Source organism: Protopterus annectens, chromosome 17.part0 (genome assembly GCF_019279795.1).
Source record: "Protopterus annectens isolate FY-2018-M chromosome 17.part0, PAN1.0, whole genome shotgun sequence".
NCBI classification, from domain to species: domain Eukaryota; kingdom Metazoa; phylum Chordata; order Ceratodontiformes; family Protopteridae; genus Protopterus; species Protopterus annectens.
The window spans coordinates 437,585,210-437,610,938 of record NC_056751.1 but is presented as its reverse complement, the minus strand read 5'-3'; the positions used below and the strand labels follow the sequence as shown (position 1 = coordinate 437,610,938).

The window sequence follows — 25,729 nt, the reverse complement described above, 5'->3', positions numbered from 1 at the left end:
AGTATCATCTTCGGTCTGTCTGCTCTTGCTTTCAAAAGCACCTTGGGCAGAAGAGGCAGAGGTGGGAATGCGTAAACTGTCCATGCTGTCCAACTGAATGAAAGGGCGTCCACTCTCCAGGCCTTTGGATGAAAAGTCCTCGAACAAAACTTTTCCAATTGATGATTCCTGTGGGAGGCAAAAAGATCTATGTCTGGCCTCCCCCACGCTTGGATTATCTCTGTAAACACCTGAGGATGTAACTTCCATTCGTGTGGATCTGTCATATTTCTGCTTAGATTGTCTGCCAGCGTGTTTTCCAATCCTGGCAAGTACTGTGCTTGAAGTTCGATTTGCCATTCCAGAGCCAAGTTCCAAAGAGTCATGGCTAGTCTGCACAAGGGGTATAAATGTGTTCCTCCTTGTTTGTTTATGTACCACATTACTGTGGTGTTGTCTGTTCTTATCAGTAATTGTCCTGGATGTAGGAAGTGCTTGAAAGCTGTAATTGCATTTATTACCGCTAGCATTTCTTTTTGATTGATGTGAAGGTGCTTTTCCTTTTGGGACCATTTGCCCTGAATGCACCCTTCCATCATGTGCGCCCCCCAGGCGTAATCTGAGGCGTCTGTTGTGATGACTTGCTTTGCTTGAGGCTTGCAGAATGGCAGGCCTGTGTTTGCTTGACATGCTTGGGCCCACCATAGAAATTCCTTTTGCAAACATGGAATTATTGGTATTATTGTTTCCAAACTGTGGCTGTGTTGAGACCATAGGTTTTTTAGGTACCATTGAAGTTTCCTCATATGCAGCTTTGCACATGGGATTAAAAGAATGCAAGATGCCATGAAGCCCAGAGCCTGCAGGATTTTCCTTGCAGTAAGCCTGGTACATTTTGCTAGTATTTTGAAGTACTGAGTTAGTTGCCCCTGTTTTTCTGGCGTAAGATAGGCCATCTGGGTGTTTGTGTCCAAGTTGGCACCCAGGAAAGTTATTTTCTGAGATGGAGTTAGCCTGGATTTCTCTTTGTTGATGGTGTATCCCAGAGAATGCAGTAACCGTGTTACATATGCCAGATGTTCCAGAAGTATGTGCTTGCTGCCCGCTTGGATCAGGCAGTCGTCCAAATAAGGGTAAATTTGTATCCCTTGAAGTCTGCAGTAGGCAATCACTGATGCCAGGCACTTTGTGAATACTCTGGGTGCAGTAGATAAGCCAAAGGGCAATGCAGAGAATTGATAGTGGATTGAACCTGCAAGAAATCTGAGGTATCTTCTGCAGCTTTGTCTGATTGGGACATGCAGGTATGCCTCCTTGAGGTCCAATGTTACCAGCCAAAACTCCTTGCCCAGCATGGGAAGAAGCTGCTGCAATGTGAGCATCTTGAATTTTGGTACGAGTAAAAATGTGTTTAGGATGGATAAGTCCAAAATGGGTCTCCAGTCGGTTCCTTTCCTTGGTACCAGAAAAAGTCTTGAATAAAAACCTTGACCTTGTTCGTGAGTAGGTACCTCTTGAATAGCTCTCATTCTTAAGAGCTTTGAAATTTGTAGTTGTGCCTCTGCCCTTTGATTGTGTGGCAGGTTTGGCTTGCCTCTCATTTTTGGAAGAGTGTGGAATTGAAATTTGTAGCCTCTGTTTATAATGTCCAGGATCCATTTGTCTGTTGTGACAATATGCCACTTTCTTGCAAATAATGCTAGCTTTCCTCCCAAAGGTGCTGCCAGCTGAGACATGCTTGGCATGGAAATGAGGGAGTCATTGGGTTTGTTTCCTGTATTGTTGTGCACTGTCTTCGCCACGTCTTGGTGCTGGAGTTTGCCATTGTCGGCCTCTATATGATCCTTGTGATTGTCCTCTGCCCCTTGTGCATCTGTATCTACCTCTTTGGGGCTTGTCAGTGGCTGGAAAGGACCAGTTTTGTGAAGGCCAATTTCTGCTAAAACATGGTGGTTGGACCTGTAAAAAAGCTTTGACAGTTTGCATAGATTTGGCTTTTTCTTCCATTTTCCATAATATCTCCTCAGCATTAGTACCAAACAGCACATCCTTTTGTAAAGGAGCATCTAGAAGCTTAGCTTTCACATGATCAGGCAAGTTTTGTTCCCTAAGCCAGGCATGTTTGCGAATGACTGATCCTGTAGCAGCCACTCTACTTGAGGCCTCTAGGGCATCATAACCACATTGTAAGGTGTATTTACCCACTTGCTCTGCACTATGCATCATATCCTGTAACTCCTTCAAATCTGGTTGTTCAGGTTGAGACATTTTATTCCTTAATTGTGATAACAGGAACTGCTGATATTTAAGCATATGAAACTGCCAATTAAAGGCCCTCATGGCTAGGGTGGCCGAGGTATATACCTTTTTTCCCCACCTTTCTAAAGATCTTGACTCTCTTTCTGCAGGAAGTGGATTCTTGGCAGTGGAGGCCTTCAATCCCCTGGGGCCTTGAGAAATGGTTTCAGGGTCAGCATTATGGCTTTTGAAGAGAAATTGGTGAGAGTTAGGTATTCTGTAGTACCTATCAGGTTTGACTGGTGCAGGAGGCAGAGAATCCAGGCTAAGGCAAGCCTCCGAATAAACATCATCAAGTATGTCCAAAACAGGAGGTATCACCAGAGGTCTGTGTTGAGGTAACAAAAGAAATTCCCTAAGCCTTTTCTTGGAATCTGAAAAGTCTTGGCCTTCCCAATGGAAGTGTTCCCTCAAAGTGTGCAAGGGTTCCCCAAAGGAAAAATCCTCAGGAGGAGATACAGAAGGAATGGACTGCTCTGCATCCGAATCCTCAAAAGGGGAGTAAGAGTGCTCCTCTACATCAGAATGTTCTGATAAAATGGATCCCTGATCAGAAGAGGGAGAATCTTCCTCCACTCTGGGTCTCTTTTCTGGAGGGGGTTGAGAACCCCTGATAAGAGTAATTAAATCCTCAGACATTTTAAGCATCTGTTTTTTAGGCATGGGGCCTGGAGATGGGCCCTGTGCAACAGGCCTCTTGGGATGCCTGGCTGCTTTGGATTTAGTAAAGGCCTTAATAGAAAAAGAAGATGAGGGTCTAAAGACACCATGGGTGGAAGTGGACCTGTCCACATTAGTAGGCTCAACATTAGCAAAGGCTTCGGTGGTTGTAGTCTGGGAAAGGGCCGAGGTACCAGCGGTCTCGGGTACAGAGGACACCGCCAAAGGAGTGTCGTCGGTAGTCAGGGACTGCAAAGGTGTCTCGCTGAGAACCGGACTACGTGTAGCCTGTTCTGGCGTGGTGTCGGTGGGGACCGCGAGCCTCGCGTGTCGGTCCTTGTCCTTGCGTTTTTTGGACAAAACGGTAATCGGAGTATCCGACGACATTTTATAATCAAAGGCTTTACCAAAATAGTGTTGGGCGAACTCCGCCCGACGCTTAATAGTGCGTTTATTGAAAGTAGCGCAAAAGCGACAGCCCGAGACGTCGTGGTCTGGGCCTAAACAAGGTATGCAGAGGGAATGGAAATCCTTATGCGGTATTTGCTTCCCACAAGAAATACAATTATTAACTTTTTCTGACATCGGTCTGAGGCAAGAAAAGTTTCAACAGGGTACTTAGCTTTAATGAAGACTTCGGTTTCCAATATTTCCGTAATTCAGGAGCTGGCCGACCGGCACTTGCGAACTGCTTCTGCTTCGGGCACCGCGCGGCAAAAAAGACTGAAGAACATGGCGTCGGCTGTGTCTTATATACTCCGGCCTCACTGACGTCAGGAGAGAAAGCGACAACAACCGACGCCGGACCAAGACTTTGGAATTTGGCCGACCAAGGGACCGCCTGACGGCAGAGAACCCCATCTGTGATTACTGCAGCTGTATGCACGATGAACATCTGGTATGAGTATTTTTTTTTATAAGAAGGAGAAGGAGAAAAAACTAGCACACAGAGAGGCATTTAAACGGGCAACTATGGCCCTCTAACAAAAACAGGCCATACAATCCTTAAAGAAAGGGACAGGGGAAGCAAACACTCACGACAATCACAACTATTAATGAGAAAAAGGAAAAAATATAGTAAAAAAATATCAAAATAATTTACTTAGCCAACGAGCCAGTAAGAAGACAACCTCAAAGCTTTTGCGGCAAACGAGATCTGGGGAATTACCGTGGTAAACCATGGGATAGGGGATAGCCTCGAGCTTGAGTAGCAGCCGAGTCGGAGCAGAGGATCGGCTCCGAACCCATCCAGCAAGAATTACGGCAAGATAGGCCTACATAACATCATTAATTATATTTGTGAAACATGACAGAACAAGAAAACCAAGAAATATTGGACTTCTTTGACTTTGTTAAAGTTGTAGGGGACACCAAAGCATATACCCTACTTCACGTCGTTACTGTTCTGAAGAACATTGAGGGGAGGGGGGGAGGAAGGAAAGCGTTAACTGTAGCAAAACAAAATGTTGCTCTTAGCAGTAATATTTTATAATGCATGACATAAACTGCATGTTATAAAGTAAAGTTTTCTTGGTTATTTTTGAGTGTATTACAGATACTAAAGTAAAGAGGCAGCCCTGTTTTTTTTTCTTCTTTCTTTCTCCGGTTTTAAGAAATGTAGGCACTGCAATGTAAAAAAAGAGAAGAAAACTCTGGACAAAAGAGCATGATACAAGAAAAACTGAGAAGCTTTTCTTGCTCTTCACACGGGAATGACTGAATTAAGGCCCTTGGCTTGATCTAGTAACAATTTTTAAGGGGAAAGCAAATGAATAAAGAACACTGAATATAATAAAAGGTTTTCCTATATCAAATGAATGAATTCTTGCAGTAGAGGTAACTGTGTATGTGGTTCTCATGTTTTTATGGAGATAATCTGATAAGGGGCAATAAAAATAGAATACTTCTTTCTTTCAATGGTTAGGAGATAATGTTTTCTGAAAGAATACAAGTGTTTTTCTAATCTGGGAGAGGAATGAAGACAAGACGAAAACAAGCAGCACCTAGTGGAAATAGAAGGACAGGCTGCACCATTCTTCTTAGCATGGATTACCTTCCTTATAGGTTAATTCAAGTCTGTATGTGGCTTTCAGTCTGGGACAGTTGGTCCTGTTAGGAGGGTTAAATATTAAATTTCAATATTTGAAGATGTATATAGTTTTGTGCGTCAGTATTAAGTTAATAGGTTTTAGTAGTGTACTGGGGTGTATTTGTTTTTTTTGTTTGTTTTATTGTTTTTTGAGGGTATTCACTACAGCAAAAAGTTTTGTAAGATGTGACACAGGTTCAAATGGATATGACAATAAATAACTATATAAAGGACCAAGCAGCCAAACATTAGTGTATGCATATAACACAAAAGCTGAAACTAGACATTTAAGAAACTGTTACACATAATAGTGGGAGTAAAAATGTATTAACATAACAGCAACGCTTTGTATATTATCCTTAAATGTGAATGGTCTCACAGACATATACATAAAAAGAAAGCGTAGTTAACTATATTAAAAAATGCAGAGCGCAAATAGCTATGCTACAATTACCACATTTGGAAAAATCTGATCATGTGAATTTGATAAAGAAAAGATTTCAGGATGGTTATTCAGCAGAACTTGTGGGACAAAGGAAAAGGGGAGTACTTATATTAATTGCAAGAGGATTTCCAATAGTAATAGAAGAGGAAAAAAGACAATGATAGATTTGTAATATTAAGGGGCTACTTGCAAGGAAAGAGGATTACATTGGCATATATTTATATTCCACCTAAAACTGCTATAATGGAGCTTAAGAAAATTTGGGGAGAAATAATCCCAGGTTTCAGCAGGGAATACTACATATAGGTGGGGACTGGAATCTAATTTGCAGCAGTGAGCATTTATCTGTGGGACCCAGAAGGGAAAATATAACAAAAAAAGGTATATTTTTGAAGAAATTTATGAAAATATTTTGCATGGAAGATGTGAATTCAATAGTACAATTTCAGAGTGAATTTACATTTTATTCCCCAAGGTAAAAAACAGGGCTGGGCTAGACAGAAATTATATATCACAGGAACATGTGCATTTAACTGAAAGTTTTGATATGCATCCAGTAACAATTTCAGAACATGCGCCAATAATAACTAAAATAAAAATGCAGAGTAATAAAATACAAAAAGAGACACTGGTGCTTTCCCACCTGTCTATTAAAAAGAGAAGAGTTTAAGGAATGGGTAGTGGAAATTATTCAGGAGTTATTGGGGAAGAATAAAATTTCTTCTGAAAATATTGCTAGGGAGTTGGATAAAATCAAAGTGAAGTTTAAAAATAGGGTGGAAATAAAAGAGAGATGGTTAAGAATTAACAAGAATTACTTAGAGGGATAACAAAGGTTAAAGTATTGCAGACTAGGGTGAACTGCACAGAAAAGAGGAGGAGCAATTGCAGAATACTAAGCAGAAAATAAGGGATTACCTTGATAACATGCAAGAATTTAGGAAGACTGCTGTTAAGCAACTGTTTTTTGATAACTCCAGTGCACAAAAACTTTTAGCACAACGGCTCAGGCAACAGAATGTAAAAGGGTTGTTGCCAAGTTTAGGGAGCCTATAACAAGGAAGATAGCCAGAGATCCTGTAGAGATACTAGAAATACTTTGGAAACTTTATAAAAATCTGTATAATGCAGAGAAATATGGAAATCAAGAAAAGGTACAAATGGAAATATTTATGGAAGAATTAAATATGCCAAGGTTAGAGGTAGATAAAGCTGAATTACTAACCTCCAAAGCAGACATCCAAGCAACCTCCACCCCCCAACACAAACCATGAAACACATACTTCACAAAACCAGTGTGCCGCACAATCACAGCCCTTAAGGCAAAATAACATACCCAACACACTAGTAATAGGTGACTCTATATTCAGGCACACTGACTTCCCACTCACTAGGCTGAACAAGGAGAAGGTTACTGTTAACTGCCTGTCGGGTTCCAGGATCCGCCACATAACACAAGCATTCAGGTCACTCCAGAACAAGTACAAATATGACTCTGTCATTGTCCATGTTGGTGTGAATGACCTGAGCCGTACCTCCCTGGATTACATGAAAAGAGACATGGAGGAGCACTCTGATCATGTAGCCCAGGCTGGTATGTGACCCTGAGTAGCATCCTGCCCTCACCAAGAATGATACCATAGTATAGAGAAAAAATGATCAATTTCAACAACTGGGTAAGCTTCTGGTGTCATTCAAAGGGGATCCAGTGTCTGTCAGCCTGGGATGAAATGCTTGACAAGCCACGCTGCTTCACTAGAGACAGCTTGTCCCTGTCACCCTTAGGCTTTTGAATACTAAACAAGGCTCTTGCCACCCCCGTAGTGTCTTTTTTAGGAAAGGCTCAAAAGACAAACCCACCGCCGTAAATAGCACAAGTAACAAAAAACTGAGGTTAATGCTTCTCAATGCCTTAAGTCTAAACCTCAAAATGCACGCACTCGAGGCACTCCTCAGTATGGAGAACCTCGATATATGTGCAGTAACAGAAACCTGGTTTAAGGCTGCAGAGAGCACCCCAGCACTACCAGGCTACAACTCGTACCATATATTTAGGACAGAAAACCCGGACTGAACTACAAAAGGCAGGGGAGTATCTATATTCATCAAGGATACCCACAACTCCAGGTTAGTGGCACAGCATGATGCTTCAGAGATCATCCATGTGCAACTAACAACAGGCAAAACTGCTATTCAAATTATAGCTTGCTACAGATCATCCACCATGTCCCACGACCCCCACTCCCATTCCTGGAAACACTGGGAAACATAAAGGTCCTACCAAACACCCTGATATTTGTGATTTCAATTACCCAAACATTAACTGGGAGAACTACTCAAGTACAAACTCCCTTGCCCAACATTTCCTAGAATTTATAAACTCAAATGCCCTGGATCAACTGGTCAACATCCCCACCAGATGTGACAACATATTGGACTTGGTCATCACCAACATGGGCGACCGGTGTTCCACACTGGAGGTCAACCCTTCGCTGGTTAGATATGACCATAAACTAATCACTCTGGATATCCACATTCCGCCACCACACCCAGTCAAAGAAACCACCGTGAAAAATTTTTCAAAAGCAAACTTCACGTTACTTAAGACCGAGGTGGGAAGTTTCAATGCTGTCCAAGCTGCAAAATCCTTTACTAATGCACTCTATGGGCACCTACAAGAATGCATGGATCGTGCTATCCCAAACAAAACCAAGACTCACTCCTCCAAGAAAAGGAAACCAGTCTGTTGGACCCCTGCCATAAACAAGCTATACAATAGGAGGAAACTAGTACAGAAAAGAGTAAAATCTCAAGAAGGGAAGACATCCCTGATCAGTATCAGCAAGAAACTATGTTCCCTCATAAAATCATCCAAGGCTAGCTTCAAAAGAAAAATTGCCATGGACTCCAAAGCTAACCAGAAGGCAATTCTTTAGCTATGTCAAGAATCTAAGTGGCAATTCTCAGATCTGCTCAGAGTTAGTGCAGAATGGCACAAAATACACTGAACCGACCGATATAGCCAACATCCTGGCAGACAGGTTCAGTACAAACTTCACCCCCCTCTCACCCCCAAAAGGGCCCATAACTATACCAGAAGAATGTAGTGCCCCTGAAATCACAGACACTCAGGTTAAAACAGCCCTCTCCAAAGCCAAAATCATAGCATCAATGGGACCGGACAGTGTCCCAGGCTGCGTCCTACATGAGCTCAAAGATGAACTAACCGCTCACCTAAACGCACTGTTTAAACTCAGCCTCTCCATAGGCTACATGCCCAGAGAGTGGCGCACAGCAATGGTTATTCCGCTCCACAAAGGTGGAGCCACAACGGACCCCGGGAACTATCGCCCTATAAGCCTGACTAGCTTGGTCTGCAAAGCTATGGAGCGCATCATCACGGATCTCATTAACAGAGACACTGGAAACCTCCAAACACTGGACCCTACCCAGTTTGGCTTTGTTAAGGGCAGATCATGCCTCCTAAACCTGGTGGACTTATTTGAGACAGTTACCAAGGCTATAGATGAGGGAAAGGTGGTCCACACAGCCTACCTAGACCTTGCAAAGGCCTTCAACACCATTCCCCACTCAGGTATTATAGACAAGCTCACCAGCCTGAAAATAAACCCCTACATCATGAGATGGGTTGCCTATGGGCTCATGGACAGAACTCACATGGTAAGAGTTGCGGGAGCTAGGTCCGACTCTAAACCAGTTATAAGTTGTGTTCCCCAGGGTTCAGTCCTAGGACCCCTTCTGTTCGGCATATACTTCTCAGAGGTACAGGCAAGCAAAGGAGGACTATGGCTGATCAAGTTCGCAGACGACTGCAAACTAGGGGCTATAACTGACTCTCCGGCTGACACAGACATCCTCCAAAATGGTCTCACTAAGACAGATACCTGGTGTCAAAACCATGGCCTCAAGCTAAATGCCAAAAAGTGCATAGTCATCCCCTTTGGAAAAAACAAAGTACCCACAAACTACCACATAGGTGGTAGCCCCCTAAATACGGAAGACGTAATAAGAGATCTGGGGACCCAAGTAGATAGTAACCTCTCCTTTGATAATCACATTGCCAAAGTGGTTAGAAAATCCTTCTATGTGGCCCACCTAATCACAAACGAGTTTGCATCCAGATCGAAAGAGGTCATTGGGCCCCTCTACGCATCACTCATCAGACCCATCATAGAGTACAATGCCCCATTTGTGATGTACCTTACAAGACACCTGCAACAACTGGAAAGACCACAGAAGTACCTCACCAAGAGGATCACTCGCCTCAAGCAGATGCCCTATGCAGCTCGACTGAAGAAACTCCAGCTGTACTCGGTTGCACACGGCCTACTCAGAGGTGATCTCTGCCTGACATACAAGGCCATGTTTAACCCAGAATTGATGGACATGCTCCACCTAAAGAAAACCATATCCCCTCGAGCCACACGCTCCAGGGATCGAAACCTCACCACAACAATAAATAGGACGTGCTGGAGTGATATATTCCTATCCCAGAGACTCCCCATGCTCTGGAACAAGATTCCAATCTACATTAGGCAGAGCTCCTCGCTAACCTTCTTCAAGAGAAACCTTGACGAGTGGATGGGAAACAGAAAGTTTACCCCAGGGATCACTTCAATGGCTCTGCTGGACAGAGGCACAGAGAACTAATCTAAGGGAGGGGCAAAAGCCAACACATTCCGGCTAGGCTTATAAATGCCTTCGGGCAGATAGCCTAGCACCTACCTATGAACCTATAACAGTTAGCACAGGAGGAGATGAGATAAAATGGTGATATATAACCAAACTACAGGAAAGTCTCCAGGAATAGATGGTATTCCTGTGGAAGTTTAGAAGCTAGGAGGCAAGAAACTGATAAAGATCTGGAAGGTTTGTTTAATAATGTTTTAAAAGAAGAAGCAACAGCATCCTGAAAAAAGTGGTGTTGGGTGTAATAACTAAGCATACCAAAGACCCATCAGATGCAGCTTCATGTAGGCCCATTTCAATTCTAAACAATGGTTATAAACTGTTTATGTCTATGATGGCTAAAAGAATGGCAAAGGTGATGCCAAAATTGATAGATATGGACCAATGTGGTTTTATGGAGGGGAAGCAAATATTTGACAACATTAATAAAACAATGATGATCCAGGGTGAAACAAAATGTAAGAAAATAACACTGTTGTTGGTGGGTCTTGATGCAGAGAAAGCATTTGACATAGTAAACAGGGAGATTATGAGCAGGGCAATGGAAGTATCTGAATTCCCTGATAAAATTATAAGGTTGATTAGGAGGATAAAGGAGGGATCGGAGGCAAAAATTAAAGTGGAAGAGTCCCTCTCTGAAATGTTCTGCTTGAGCATAGGAACCAGGCAGGAGTGCCCTCTTTCCCTTCACTATTTTCATTATATTTAGAACCACTAGTTAAGAAAATATGGGACTCAGAAATTCAGGGATATTACTGGTATGGAAGTCAAGAAAAGCTGGCTGTATTTACAGATGATATTACTTTATACCTGACAAAACCAGAAAAGTATTTCAGTATTGTGGAACTTTTTGAGACAGTTTCAAATCTTTTGGGATACAAAATTAATGAAGCTAAAACAATGGAAATACCTGTAAATGATGTACCCAAACATGAACTGGTTTGGCGATATCCATATTTATAAGGACCTGATAAAATGAAGTACTTAGGACTATGGATTATTCTGGTATGGAAGCTAAGGATATGTGGGAAGAGACTAAAAAGATAATACAAAAAATGAGAAATTGGAAGTTCTGTTATATGGATATGGATAGCAAGATACAAGCAGTTAAAATGATTTTAGTCCCTTTTGTTTTATGCAGAGGTCAGGGATACTTTTATCAACCAGAGGAGAAGTTGTGGATATTGATTAATAAAGAGCTGAAGGATTTTATGTGGGAAAGGAAGATGGCAAGAGTCAAATGGGATAAACTGATTCTTCCAAAAGAGCAAGGCAGTTTAGGATTACCCGATTTGAAGGGGTATTTCAGAGATACACAATTAAGTCTCCTATACACAACACAGGCAGAAAGGGGTGGTGATGAAACAGTGGAAAGCTCAAGAAACAAGAAAAGACTGGGATATTGAATGCAGATCCTTAAGGAGAATAACAATAACCATACATAATATTATATTCACAAAGTAGCAGAGAGTATTCTTTGAACTAAGCCAACACAGGAATGGAAAAAGAGATTCTGCCAAAAGGGACAACTGCAATTAGACACACAGTCAAGAGGGTGATGGAATTTATTGGAGAAAATTGGCAAAAGAACCAAGGTAGTAGGAACAAATAATTAGAGAGCGAAAGGTAACAGAGTGGGAAGAGGCCAAGAATTTATTTGGACTGTAGGCTAGACATTGCCTTCATTATCTAGGATTGATATCAAAGTATAAGCAAAGAGAAGGAAATAGGGGGATCACAAGTGAAAGACCAGCAATTGTGGAGTTTTTAGTATAATCAAGAGCAGAAGCTCTTGTTAAAAAAGAAATAATTAGTAGAGCATATAAAATATTGCATGATAACTATAAGAAATCAATCAGAGGAGGTTAGAAAGGATTGGGAAGATAGACTGGATAAGCAATTCACAAAGAAACAAAGAGGGTATATGTATGTCTCCCAAATATGCAACAAAGTCTAGAAGATTTAGGGTCTTTGCTTTTAAGTGTTTACATAGCTATTGTTATACCCCAAGTAGATTCTAAAGAATTTTTCCTCGGGTAGATAGCAAATGTTGGAGGTGTGATGGGGAAGAAAGAGTTTATTGGGAACATATTTTCTGGGAGTGTAATGAGATGGCAGACTTTAAAAATTCCCTGCAGACTACTCTGTCGGAGATACTGGGTGAGCAAATTGGTGTAACTAAGGAAATTATTTTTTTTAGCTATAATACAGAATTGGAATTGCCTAGATATAGTAAGGCCTTCCGGAGTCTAATTATGGCGACTGCCAAAAAACAATTACTATGAAATGGAAATCAAAGTATAAACCAGCTGTAGCAGAAATAATAAATGCAGTAACAGAGATAAAACAACTGGAAATGGTATCTTCAGAAAAGGAATGGAACAAATTACATAGAAAAAAATGAGAATTGTGGGAGAAATAAATTCATAGTAGGAATGAGGTTTAAAAGAAGGATGGATGTGAAGGAGCTATGTAGTGTTTTGACTAATAATGATTGGACAGATATGGTTTGTTTTCATTTATTTAAATGCACGATTGCATGTGTCATAAGTGATAATTTAATAATGATCTTTCTTATTTAAAAAAAAAAGACAGGAGTTGTGGAAAGAGTTGAAGAATTTTATCTGGAGGCGAAGATGGCAAGAGTCAAGTGGGATAAGCTGATACTTCCAACAGAACAAGGTTATTTGGAATTACATGATTTGAAGGAGTATTTCATAGCAGTTTACTGTCATAATCAAGAATGGTCCAATATTTTTTGTTTAAAAGATCAACTACTTATGCTGATTTTAGTTTGTGTAGACCAAATGTCGAACATGATAAATACAGCTATCAACATTTGAAAACCCTAAATTCTGGTTTTGAAATCCGTATTTCTTTTTAGTTTTTAGGGACAACTGCAATTAGACACACAAACAAGAGGGTGATGGAATTTTTTGGAGAAAACTGGCAAAATAACCAAGGTATTGGGAACACATAATTAGACAGGGAAAGGTAATAGAATGGGAAAAGGCCAAGAATTTATTTGGACTGCAGGCTAGAGATTGCCTTCCCTTATCAAGGATTGATATCAGAGTACAGGCGGAGAGAAATAAATGGGGGGGGGGGTACTAAATTAAAGACCAGCACTAGTAGAGTTTTTTAGTAGAATCTAGAACAGAAGCTGTTGTTAAAGGGATAATTACTAGAGCATAAAATATTGCATAATAACTAAAAGAATCAACCAGAGAAGGTCAGAAAGAATTGGGAAGAGAGCCTGGATAAGCTATTCACAAATAAATAATGGGGGGATATATTTCTGTCTCCAAAATATGCAACAAATTCCAAAATATTTAGGATTTTAGCTTGGAAGTGTTTACATAGGTATTTTTGTACCCAGAGTACACTCCAAAGAATTTTTCTTCCAGTAGACAGCAAATGTGTTGGAGGCATGATGGGGAACAAAAGAGGTAAATGGGAACATATTTTTGGGAGTGTAATGATTTGGTAGACTTTAAAAATTCCATGCAGACTACTCTATCAGAAATACTGGGTGAGCAAATTGGTAAGGAAATGATTTTAAGCTATGATGCAGAATCAGAATTGCCTTACATAGCAATGCCCTGCCGAAGTCTAATTATGGTGGCAACCAAAAAAGCAAATACTAGAAAAAATAAATCAAAGTCTAAATCAGCTGTAGTAGAACTAGTGAATGTATTAAATGAGACAAATCAACTAAAAATGGGATCTTTAGAAAAGGGTAGGAGCAAATTACATATAAAGGCAATGGAAATTGCCGAAGCAATACAAGAAGAATAATGTTTTGGAGAAGGAATGAGGCTTAAAAGAAGGCAGGATTTGAAGGACTTATATAATGCTTGACTGACTAACTGGATGGATTATTAATGATGCATAATGTTAACAACTAAAAATATGTCAATATGATTTTTCATTTATGTAAACTATGCCATAAGTGATAAATTAATAAAGATGTTTCTTATTTAAAAATGTAATTTTTTTGGAACACTTCGTGCAGTAAAAATGGTTCGAAGGAGGAATGAGGTTTAAGAGAAGAGAGCCACTGAATAATTTATATCATGTTAATTGAATGATATGATATATAGCAATATATGTGATATATAATGCTTGTAAATGTAAACATGTTAATAAGATTTGATTGCTTTCATATAAACGTACGTTTGCATGTGTCACAAGTGATAATTCAATAAAGGTGTTTACAAAATATCCATAGAAATATCAGAAGCCTAGTCTCCACCATCTTCCTAGACTCATTAAAATCTTTTGATAGTGTCTCTCACCAGAAACTCTTATATAAACTCTTCACCTTAGGACCCTTCAACTCTTCACTGTAATGGTTTTGTAGCTACCTCTCAAACATAAGGAATGAAATGGAAAAAATATTTTCCACTTTCTTGCCAGTAAGGTGTCCCATTAGAATCTATACTAGGTCCCAATACTTTTCAACATATCAGTGACCTTAACAGTGCTACAAAAATGTTATCCTAGCTCAAAATGCTAATGACTCAGCCCTAATCTGCTTTGCCAAAAACTTGTCTCTTTCTAAATGCCACAAACTCACACAACAATCCTTCTTTTGACTGAAACATACCCACAAATATCACAACTACTTCTAAACATTAAAAAAATAAAATTACTGCTCTTAACACAAAACATCTCTCTGCCACCAACGATATGACAGAACAAGTAAATCACACAAAACTATTGGGTGTCATCAATAGGCAACTGAAATTTGACGACTATGTATCACACATAGTTAAAAAAAAATCTCATCAAAAAACAAATACAATATACATAATTAAAAGATACTTCTCTGACACAGCCAGAAGATGCACATATTCTAGTTTATTATTGCCATCTCTTCTCTATGCTGCCCAATTTTAACTAACCTTCAAGTTTTACAACTATAAAAACTTGAGCAATGTTATAATAAAATAGCCACAGTTATAACAAAAAATATGACCTAGCACTTAAGACAATTAAACTGGTTAGAAGTATCACATCACCTAGCTTTTTATGAGCTAACTACAAAACACAGAGTTCTCCATAAGCCAGAGAATTACCTAACCCTTAACAACTTAATACAAGACTATTCCCAAAATAGAATGTTAGACTCTATACAGAAAAATCACTAATCACTACAATCAACTTATTTAATAATATATATTCAAACCATGTATCTAATCCATGGAGCCACATCCCTCTACCATTAAATTTAATTCAGAATGTAAACTTATTTAAAGCACAACTAATTAATGGATCTCCTCCTGTTTACTTTCACAGGATAAATGCCATTATAAAATTCAGCATTCCACATCAAACCATCTCTCTACTTATGATCAACAACCAGTCTTCACCAATACCCTAAGTTTTACTAGCATCTTCCAGCTTTTGTGACACTTCTCACCACCCTACCTATATACTTCTAATATAAACCTTATGATAGCCATATATAATTGTCTCTGAACCAGCTTAGTAACTCACCTCTTAACTATAAACATTTTCTGTCCTACCAAGTTCTTTCCCTCACTTCCATTTCTTTGAATTTTTCATTACAAGACCTGCTATCTACTTGAGAAGCCCACTAATACATCTCTTATATATTCAATGTTCAAATTCTACTAAATGCATAAGCATATTTTATACTGCAATAGTTTCCTTTATTTCATATGAATGTAATCTAATTAGCAAATATATGCATAAATTTTAATGTATATTACTTAATGTCAGCTCATGTACATTACTGAATGCCTGTTTTAAAAATGTTTGTTATGCATTGGAGCTTTTCTCTCCGAGCCTCCACTGAAAAGAAGTTTTTGAATAAACCCAGTCAAACAAACATGGTAAACAAAAGCAAAATAAAATAAATAAAATACACAAGTAAGAGGTAATGGTAGCACACTAAATGTACAGTCTAAATATGCATTACATTCCTCACTCTGAAAAGTGGCCATATATCCACCCTTAATGTAAAATGAATACAATGCAACGAGTCAGAATGTGACAATGATATAGCTGTAGAACCCTGTACAAGGTGTACATCAACCTCCTTTGACTAATTTTAGTAAAGCTTTCAGGGAATTAATTATTCTTTGACAAATGTTGTACCAGTGTGCCAAAGGATGTTCTTACACACTTAAGATTATAAATGCATACTTCGTAACATCCTTCCACTGACAGAAAATGTCCCAATATTTGGAGAAATGTTATTTTTATTTCTGAAGTAAACTCAATATATATATTATGGATATGTAAAGCAGTCCAAAACCTGAAATAAAGTTGCATACCTACTCTAATGGAAACCATCTGCAATTAAATGACTCTTCATGCTATGTGTCAGAAGCAATACTCTCAATCTTCTTTTAAATATTTAGTTAAACTTTCAAATACTCGTATACTCCACCTATATAAAAAGGCTGGCAAGGAATTTGACTCCACCATAATGCCACAGTCAGTACATGTAGTTTTGCTGATGGCAAGAAATTACATTTAGACACTCATGTCTCAAATACGCCAAAGACTACCACTCCACCTTTAGTGGCACTTAAGTTCCGCAGTGAAGTTACTCTGACAATTCTGCTACATTAAGTTAAAAATACAATCAAGTGAAAGAAATATTCTGTTCAAAGTAATACATTTTAGCTTATTTCTCAAAAAACCCATACTCATATCACTGCCCCAACAATCCAATTCACTGATTAGATGCTTTATACACAGACTGATTCTCCACCCTCCCCCAAGATAGCATTTGACTTACTGCGATACTAACTGTAAATAAACAGCTATGAAGCTCATTTGGCTTCACATACAACATGCAATAACCACTTTCTAACTGGATACACCTATGATGTTTGAATGTAATCAAGTGAAAGAAGTTCTGACCAGAGTAATATCTTTCAGCTTGTTTCACAAAAAACAACCAATTACTACTCGATAATGGAGAACAATGAAAAATTACTTCCATGTATGCACTGCCTTCTCACTCTCCATAAAAAAAAATTCTGACTGTGTAGATCTGTGATGCCTGAATGTAATCATTATTTATTCTTCCCCCAGTACCACCATTTGTTGTTTGGTATTAAAAAAAAAAAATCTTCAACCATCATACTTACAAAAATGAAAGAAAAGATCAGTATGGTTCAAAGGTTTAGAACTGTCATTAAATGCAATGTGTCAGGGAACAAATAACAGGGCACACAATACAAATGAACCGGGTCATGGATTGACTAACCATTACCTGCTATTACATGAAAGAAAGAGAAAGGAGATAGACAGTATGGTAGTAGAAGCATAGCACTTCACTTTGGGGTTCATTATTGGACTAATTTTGATTTCTTAGTGGAAGGAAATATTCTATTAGTAGATTAACTGTAGCATTTAAATAAACAGCCACATTTAGTATTTAAACCTGAACTGACCTGAAGGTGAGAAAGTTGTTCATATCTTAAAAGATAATTTGTTTCATGATTTCAAAGTAAGACAATACTGGGAACAGAGCATGTGTTGTACTTGATGCTGAGACACTCATCTGGTATCAAAACAACTCAACATCTCATGTTATAAGGTTAAAAGTAAATCATAAAACAGGAGAGTATAGAACCCAAATCAGTCATTTCTGACTGCTAGGAATTTAAAGAAAGAGAAAATATACTGACCTCTTCGTCCTGAATCTGACATGAGGGGAAATGAGCCTTTTAAGATGCTCTCAAAGACTGGATCAGGTAATTCTTTCTCAAGTAGAGAAGAATCCTCATGTTCCCACCAGGGTATGACTCCAGCAATGCCACATGCCCCTCCAGAATCACCTTCACATAGCCAGTCACTCTGCTCATCGTCAGCTGCATACAAAAAGAACAGCCCGTCAAGCACAACTTCAAATGACATACCATTTCATCAAGATTGTTTTTTTTTTTTTGTTTTTAGTTAGCCAGCCAGAAAACAAAGACAATGACCCACCACTGTAAGAAAATAACAGATATTTTTTCTGTTTTCAATACAGGGTTACACGATGTGAGGAATGTTTGTTTCATGCTTTTTTTCTTTCTCTAAAAGCTTGTTTATCATAAATTACTTCCTGAATTTCACCAGCTTAAGCAACTAGTACCATAGAAATAAAATAATGTGTCAGACCCCCAAAATAGTATTATTAAATTCAGTGAGTTGCAGCATACAAGTCCAGAACTCATTTATTCCTAAATAACTGTTTTTATTTTCAGATTCTGCAGTGGACTTTTACTGATTTTGGTATTGGATGAGTACAATAAAATCAGAAAACAAGGTCACAGACCTCAGTGCAATCACTGCCTTTCATTAACTATCTTCTAGGGGGAAAACAACTTCCAAGTTGCAAGTAAAGTAACTCTAACATATTCAAGCAACATTAATGTCATTTGTGATGTAAAAAAGAACTGGCCAGCACTCATGATGGACCCAAGTGTAGATAATGTGGTCAAACCCCATCCATGATTCTACTTTAAAAGCAATAAAACCCTGAAGCAACGTCTATGTTATAGACAGAATTATATAGACTGGGTACATTCTGTAAGGAGAGGTACATATGCATGCAGATCATGTAGTACCTGTAGGTATGTGTGGACGGCTACATCTGTTACATACCCTAGAACTATGAGAAAGATTGAGTTTAGTTTTTATGCTGACTGCACAGATGAGAACATAGTGCATTGAGCACAGTGCACTGTATGTGAAGGTTCTATATTGGGAAAACCAATTGAACGCTGAAAGAAAGAGTACATGAGCATAACAATGACATATGCAATAGGAGAGAAAGTAATGCGCTAGCCAAACATGTGATGGAAACTGATGATACCCATTGTTTTAAGTTTTTGGTTCTGCATAAAGTTGGTACCAATACAAGAGGAGGTGATATAGCTAATGAAAGAGAAAATATTGAGTTAAGACGGATTCTCGACCTGAGGGCTACTGTATACCCACATCTGAATAATGCTGTGTCTTCAAGACCTGCTCTGAAGAGGAGAGGATTGCATCATTAATTGCACCATGTGATCTGACATCCCTTAATTGTATGGCTGGTTATCTGTATATTAGGTTTTAAGTGTCTTATTTTTTTCATGGTCTGAAGAAGCGGGTAAGCTGCGAAAGTGCTCACCAGTTTGTTTTGTGTACGTCTATTACTGCTATTAAAACTGTTTTTGCTCAACTTCAGCCTTTTGGATGTCCATTTTTGGAATCTACTGGGATCCCTTTAGTCTAATGTGGTTTGTCAGTAGGTGTGCTCAGAATATTGTTGGCCCACTTTGGGATGGGCTCTACAATGTCCGGTTCCTTCCTTGTCCTAGTAGCTACTAGGTCAATCAGAGCATCTGCAGGGGGGACAACCAGGATGTAGATGGGCTGGATCCAAATGCCTCCAACAGCACTGTTTCCTCTAAGGTGGGGTTATGAGCAGGCCAACCACCTCTTTGGTGGAGTATCTCTAGGATGTCCACAAAGAGGACATCCTCAGGTGGAGATCCTGAAGATCCCATCCTCTTCCTCAAAATCAATGTTAGTAATGAGGGATTCCGGAGGGGAATACAGGTGCCTCCCTTTACATAGTTCTTTCCGAGGAACCTCCTTGGTGGGATGCTTCAGGGAGGTGTCAGAAGAAAAGTGGTGTTCCACTAAAGGGATAGGCTGGAGGATCTTCAGGACCGGCTGTCCCTGTGGTACACGAGAGGCCTCAGGATCTGTGGGGGTGGGGAGTGGTGCTGAGAGAGGAAGAACTGAGGCTCTCCTGGTGTGAGAGAGGATGCTCTCCACCACTTTGAACACAATGGGACTCAGAAGACCAGAGGGTCATTCCTCCAGAGCTGAAGCCAAAGGAATGGATGCCCCTCCAATGCACCCAGAGCCCACCACTCTGAAGGGGAAGTCAGAGCCAAGCTGTCAAAAGCAGAGGCTCCAAGGAGAAGCGACAGCTCAGAAAACGTTGGAGTCGACGTTATCCCCTCTGACTCAGCGTCAAGACTCTGGCTCCAAGACAAGCCAAGCCCCAAAGTGGTTGGAGCCGAGCTCATCCGGGAGGCCGTTGAAGACAAAGTGATTACTACTATCGGCTCCAACATCTCGGCTCTTGGAACCAAAGCATCAGCAGACTGCGAAACTGAAGGTTGAACTAGAGAAGGAGCAACAGGACGGAATGGGGAGATTCTGCTCATGGATCCAGTGGGGGACGGAGATGACAAAACCCCCATCTGGATCTGTGCCTGAAGAAACTGCCTCATCAATCTATCCACGTCATTCTTGAAGAGACTACGTGAAGACCTGGTGGAAGGTGTGGTCGAGGGTGATCTAGATGGCTTCTTAGGAGAGTTCTTCCTGTGATGAGACATCTGCGCCAAAGTACTCCGCTCTGAACTGGTAAGGGGAGCCCATGGAGGTGGAGGTGAAGGTGGAGATGACAGAGTCAGCCCTGAGGAAGTCAGATCCGATGCTTTAAGCTCTTTGTTTACCGGCTCCGACATAGCAGAAGACCACCTATCCAAGGAGTGTTTCCTGGCTGGGGGTTGAGCCCCTGAGGTGGAAAGGACAGCAGGAGAGGAGGGAGAAGGAAGCAAGTCCTTAGAAATGTGTGTGTTCCATCAATCCGCCAGGGCATGTAGATGGAAGGCAGAACAGATAGGGCAAGAGCTGTCCAAGTGAGAGGACCCCAGACAGTAAACGCACTTCCTGTGGGCATCAGACAGTAGGATCTTTTTTTTTTTTTGGAAGGATGAGAAAACAACGGAGAAGGTGGGAAAGCTAAGTCAGAAAGAAACCCAATTAACAGATAGAAAGGAAGGAACCAAGAACAGCTAAGTATGAGACTGTGTAGGACTGAAGATGATAGGAAAGAAACTAAAGAGTAGTCTACTTCACTTGTCCGAAAGAAATATCTCGGAAAATAGAGCAGCTCTGAGCTAAGAAAAACCTCAACTGTACTCTATTAGTGGCAAACGAGGTCTGAGGCAGACTGTGTGAATGGGCATTATGGGTAGGATTGGAGAAGCTCGAGCTTCGATCTCACAGCTTGAAAAGCAGTGAGGTTGGATCCAAGACCCACAGGTTGGCGAATAATGACGGTGACAACATCAGGTGTTTTTTTACCTGATGTTCTCATTTTCATTCATTCCTCAACTGCTGGGACAGAGTCTCCAGCTACCTAAATCCTGGAAGGACTCTAAGGAAGGATATTCCTGAGTACCACTGAGCCAAAGACAGCTCTTCCCCTATAGGTCAGATCCAATTTGTAATGAGGAATAAAAATATGACGACTAACTGAAGTTGCAGCTCTATAAATATCATCCAAGGAAGATCTAGATAAAAAGGCTGAAGAAGTTGTCATCAATCTAGTGGAATGGGTTTTTGCTGGTTTTGGTAAAGGCAAACCCACATTTTTGTATATAAAAGTAATACAATCAGTCAAAAACTTAGCTAAAGTTACTTTAGAAACTGGTTTTCCTAATTTTGATTCCAAAAAAGAAATTAATAATTGTTCTAATTTCTTTAAACTATTATTTCTGTGAAGATAAAATGTACTTGTCTGTGAACATCCAATAGGTGTAACATATATTCTCCTTTTATTTCAGAAATTTGGAAAGAAGACTGGAAGGTTGATAACCTGACTAATATTGAATTCTGACACCACCTTAGCAAGGATCGGTCCGTAATAATGCACTGTCCTTATGAAAAATTAAATAAGGAGGTTTAGATGACAAAGTTTGTAATTCCAATACTCTTCTGTCAGAATTAATATCAACCAAAAAGACAGTTTTTCAGGTCAAGAAATTTAGTTCAGACTTAGCTGATAGTTCAAAAGGGGGATGGTTTAGAGATTGCAAAACAATGTTGAAATCCCAAGGGGAAGTGGGATCTTTTAACAGCAGTCTAAGTAGGAAAGTTCCTCTGAGAAAGGTTTGCAAAGTTTGGAGGATGCTAAGGCTGAATTATTTACTCCTATATGAAAATTAGAAATGGTAGCTAATTATATTCTTACAGTAGAGGAGCTAGCACCTTCATTTAAAATTGTAACTAAAAAGTCAAGAACCTTAGGAATTGGTGCTGAAAAGGGGTCTAAATTCTTTTTATGTGACCAAACAACACATTTTTCCTTTTGCTTTTGTAAAGTTTCCTAGTGAAAGCTTTGCGGGATGATAAAATAATGTGAGAGACAGGGAAGGAGCCATTATTGAATCCCCAAATGATGTGGATATTATACAAAAGGGCCTTACAGAAACAGATGATTGGTGCCAGAGCCACGGTCTCAAGCTCAATGCCAAGAAATGTAAAGTTATCCCCTTTGGGAAAAAAACATGCACCCACGAATTACCACATAGGTGGCAGTACATTAAACACCAAAAGTGTGATAAGAGACTTAGGGACACAGGTGGACAGTGGTCTCACCTTTGATAACCACATTGCCACAACAGTCAGGAAATCCTTCTATAGGGCACACCTCATCACTAAGGGCTTTTCATCCAGAAAAAAGGAGGTCATTGTCCCACAGTACTCATCCTTCATTAGACCCATTATAGAATACAACATCCCGTTTGGTATGTACCTCTCAAGACAACTGCAACAACTGGAAAGGTCGCAGAAATACTGCACTAATATAATCACAGGCCTAAAGCAGATGCCTTATGCTGACCATCTAAAAAAACTCCAGCTATACTCTGTCGCATATCGTCTACTCAGAGACGATCTCTGCTTAACATACAAGGCCATATCAAACCCAAAGCTGTTGGACATGCAACTCCCAATCCCACAGAGCCACATACTCTAGGGATCTAAACCTTGTCATCACAATGAACAAAACATGCTGGAGGGATAGGTTCCTGACCCAGAGACTCCCCAGACTCTGGAATAGACTGCCCATACATGTCAAGCAGAGCGCCTCTTTGGCCCTCTTCAAAAGGAATCTTGACGATTGGATGGGAGATAGGAAATTCACCCTGGGTATCACGTCAGTCACCCTGCTAGACAGGGGTCCAGGGAAGTAAATATTGTGGGAAGACATAACCAGGGAAATGTTATGGCTAAGCTTGTATAGGTCCTAGGGCCGATAGCCTACTACCAATCTATGGACCTATGAAGGAGAGCCTGGGCTGCTTAGTACTCAATGGAAATGGAGAAACTATGTGGTCAAGTTTGAGGCCTGGAATGTTCTGATGAGTCATGTCTGTCGGGTGAGACAGTAGGTCTGGAGCTGGATCCAGGATCTTGGGTGGATGAAGAAGATGAGGACAAAGGAAGGGAAACCAGATCTGATAAGGCCAGTAGGGGCAAAGAAGGTAACTGTGCTCTTCAATTGATATGCTTTTTGAAGAAATTTGGGGATGGGGGTAACAGGGTAAGTGTAAAGGAGACCAGTGGGCAAATAATGAAGTAGTGTGTCCCACGGTGACTTCCTCAGAAGGGGTGATCAGGGTAAAAAACTGCTGCACTTGTTGAGGGGAGATGCAAAGTGGTCACAGCAAGGCTGGCCCCATCAATAGAAAATTCTCTTTGCCACTTTCCCCAGAATGTGCGTTGCTGTCTGTGGGTGACCTGAAGAGGGCTGTGCTCAAAAGATGCCCTCACAATCTGACAAACTTGGAGGACTTTTGCAAGGAAGAGTGGGCAAATATTGCCAAGGGCAAATATTGCCAAGTCATGATGTGCCATGCTGATAGACTCCTACCCACGAAGACTGAATGCTGTAATTAAATCAAAAGGTGCTTCAACAAAGTATTAGTTTAAGGGTACGCACACTAATGCAACCAGCTTACTGTACGTTTTTTATTTTTTATATTTTCCCCCTAACAAATTATTTTTTCAATTGAATTGTACAGGTCATAGGTCACATTAAAGGTGGGAAATATTTTGAAATGATTTATTGTGGTCTCACTTTTTATATCACAAAAACCTGGTATTTTAAAAGGGGTGTGTACACTTTTTATATCCACTGTACATGTCCTGGTGCTGAAAAGTACAGTTGTGTACACTTACCATAAATGTAGATGTTCGAGTGTATTCACTGTTGCAGTCATTACATTTGGGTAATTTGCTGGCAGGTTGCCCTCAGAAGGCCTGATTAACAAAGTCTTGGGTTCTGCGTCAGTTGCTGTCCCTTCTTCCATGACGTCAGGTCGTCAGGGGAATAAAACATGCAGCCGACGCCATTACATCAGTTTTTCTTGCCCCAGATGTCAGGTGCCCCCCAAATGGGGAGCAAATAAAAATAAAAGCACAAAAAATTATACCTCCAATCCCAAAAGCAAATACACCAGAAGGGCTTTTAAAGCATAGTGAAAGAAAGTAGAGCTATAGCCAGAGAAAAATAGGAGGCTGGAGGGAGGGTAACCAGGACTGCAACAGTGAATACACTCGAACATCTACATTTATGGTAAGTGTACACAACTGTACTATGCTCTTCATGTTTCACTGTTGCAGTCATTACATTTGGGCAGATTCCCAAAGCTATGGTTGGGTGGAGGGAATTATACAGCATTAGGACCAGCTATAAGGCCCTGCAGGACAGCAGTGGCAAAGCCAGCTTTGGATTTAGAGAAAAGTGGTAAATGGTAATGTTTGGTGAACATATGAACTGAGCTCCAGGTAGCAGCATCTAGAATGTCCCTGGTAGGAACACCTCTGAGAAAGGCTGTTGAAGTAGATGCAGCCCTGGTGGAATGGGATCTGATCCCATGGGGGATAGCTTTTCCATGGTGCATATAGCAGAACCGAATACAATGGCTTATCCATTTGGAAATGGTTTGTTCTGAAATGGCCTTTCCCTCTGCCCCTGCAGCAAATGTCAGCAGCAGTTGTTCAGATTTTCTTTGAGATTTTTGTCCTGTTTAAGTAAAATCTAAGTTGCCTGTGTACATCCAATGAATGCAGAATCCACTCCCCCTTGTTCTGTGGATTGGAAAAGAAAGTTGGCAAATGAACTGTCTGATTAAGAGCCACACTGGATATCACCTTAGGCATGAAGGATGGATTGGTCATGAGAGATACCCTGTCCGCATGGAAAATAATGAAAGGCTCCACTGCCATAAGAACCTGTAATTCGGAAATCCTTCTAGCTGAAGTAAATGCTAAAACGAAAGCTGTTTTCCAGGAGAGAAATTTTAAGTCTGCAGTAGCAGCTGGCTCGAAAGGAGGGAGAGTGAGCTTTTCCAATACAAAATTGAGGTCCCAGGCAGGGGTTGAAGCTCTCCTGGGTGGTCTTAAGTTTTTGGCCCCTCTGAGATACTGCTTTAGCAGGGGATGAGAGAAGAGGGGGGGTTCTGTGTTGTAATGAGCTGAAATGGCTGAGGCATGGATTTTAATGGAAGAAAAGGACAGGCCCTTGTGAAGCATCTCAGTTAAGTATTGCATAATCTGAGGAATGTTGGGCACTGCTGTGCATATCCCTTGAGATTGATTCCAGGCACAGAATCTTTTCCATTAGTCAGCATAAGATTTTCTAGTACTAGATCTTCTTGCCTCCAAAATGACATCCATCACAGGTTTGCTGAGGGATGCTAAGGGAGAATTTAGGTGATTAG

General features: G+C 40.3%; 1 protein-coding gene across 1 annotated transcript in view; it reads right to left on the bottom strand.

The window, feature by feature from the left end:
- GPATCH2 (G-patch domain containing 2) overlaps window positions 1-25,729 on the bottom strand; it is a 1,961,709-nt gene that overhangs the window by 1,432,566 nt on the left and 503,414 nt on the right. The window contains exon 4 of the mRNA XM_044059062.1: window positions 17,855-18,037. Within this exon, the coding sequence (XP_043914997.1) occupies window positions 17,855-18,037 (183 nt within the window). The remainder of the gene's footprint in view (window positions 1-17,854; window positions 18,038-25,729) is intronic.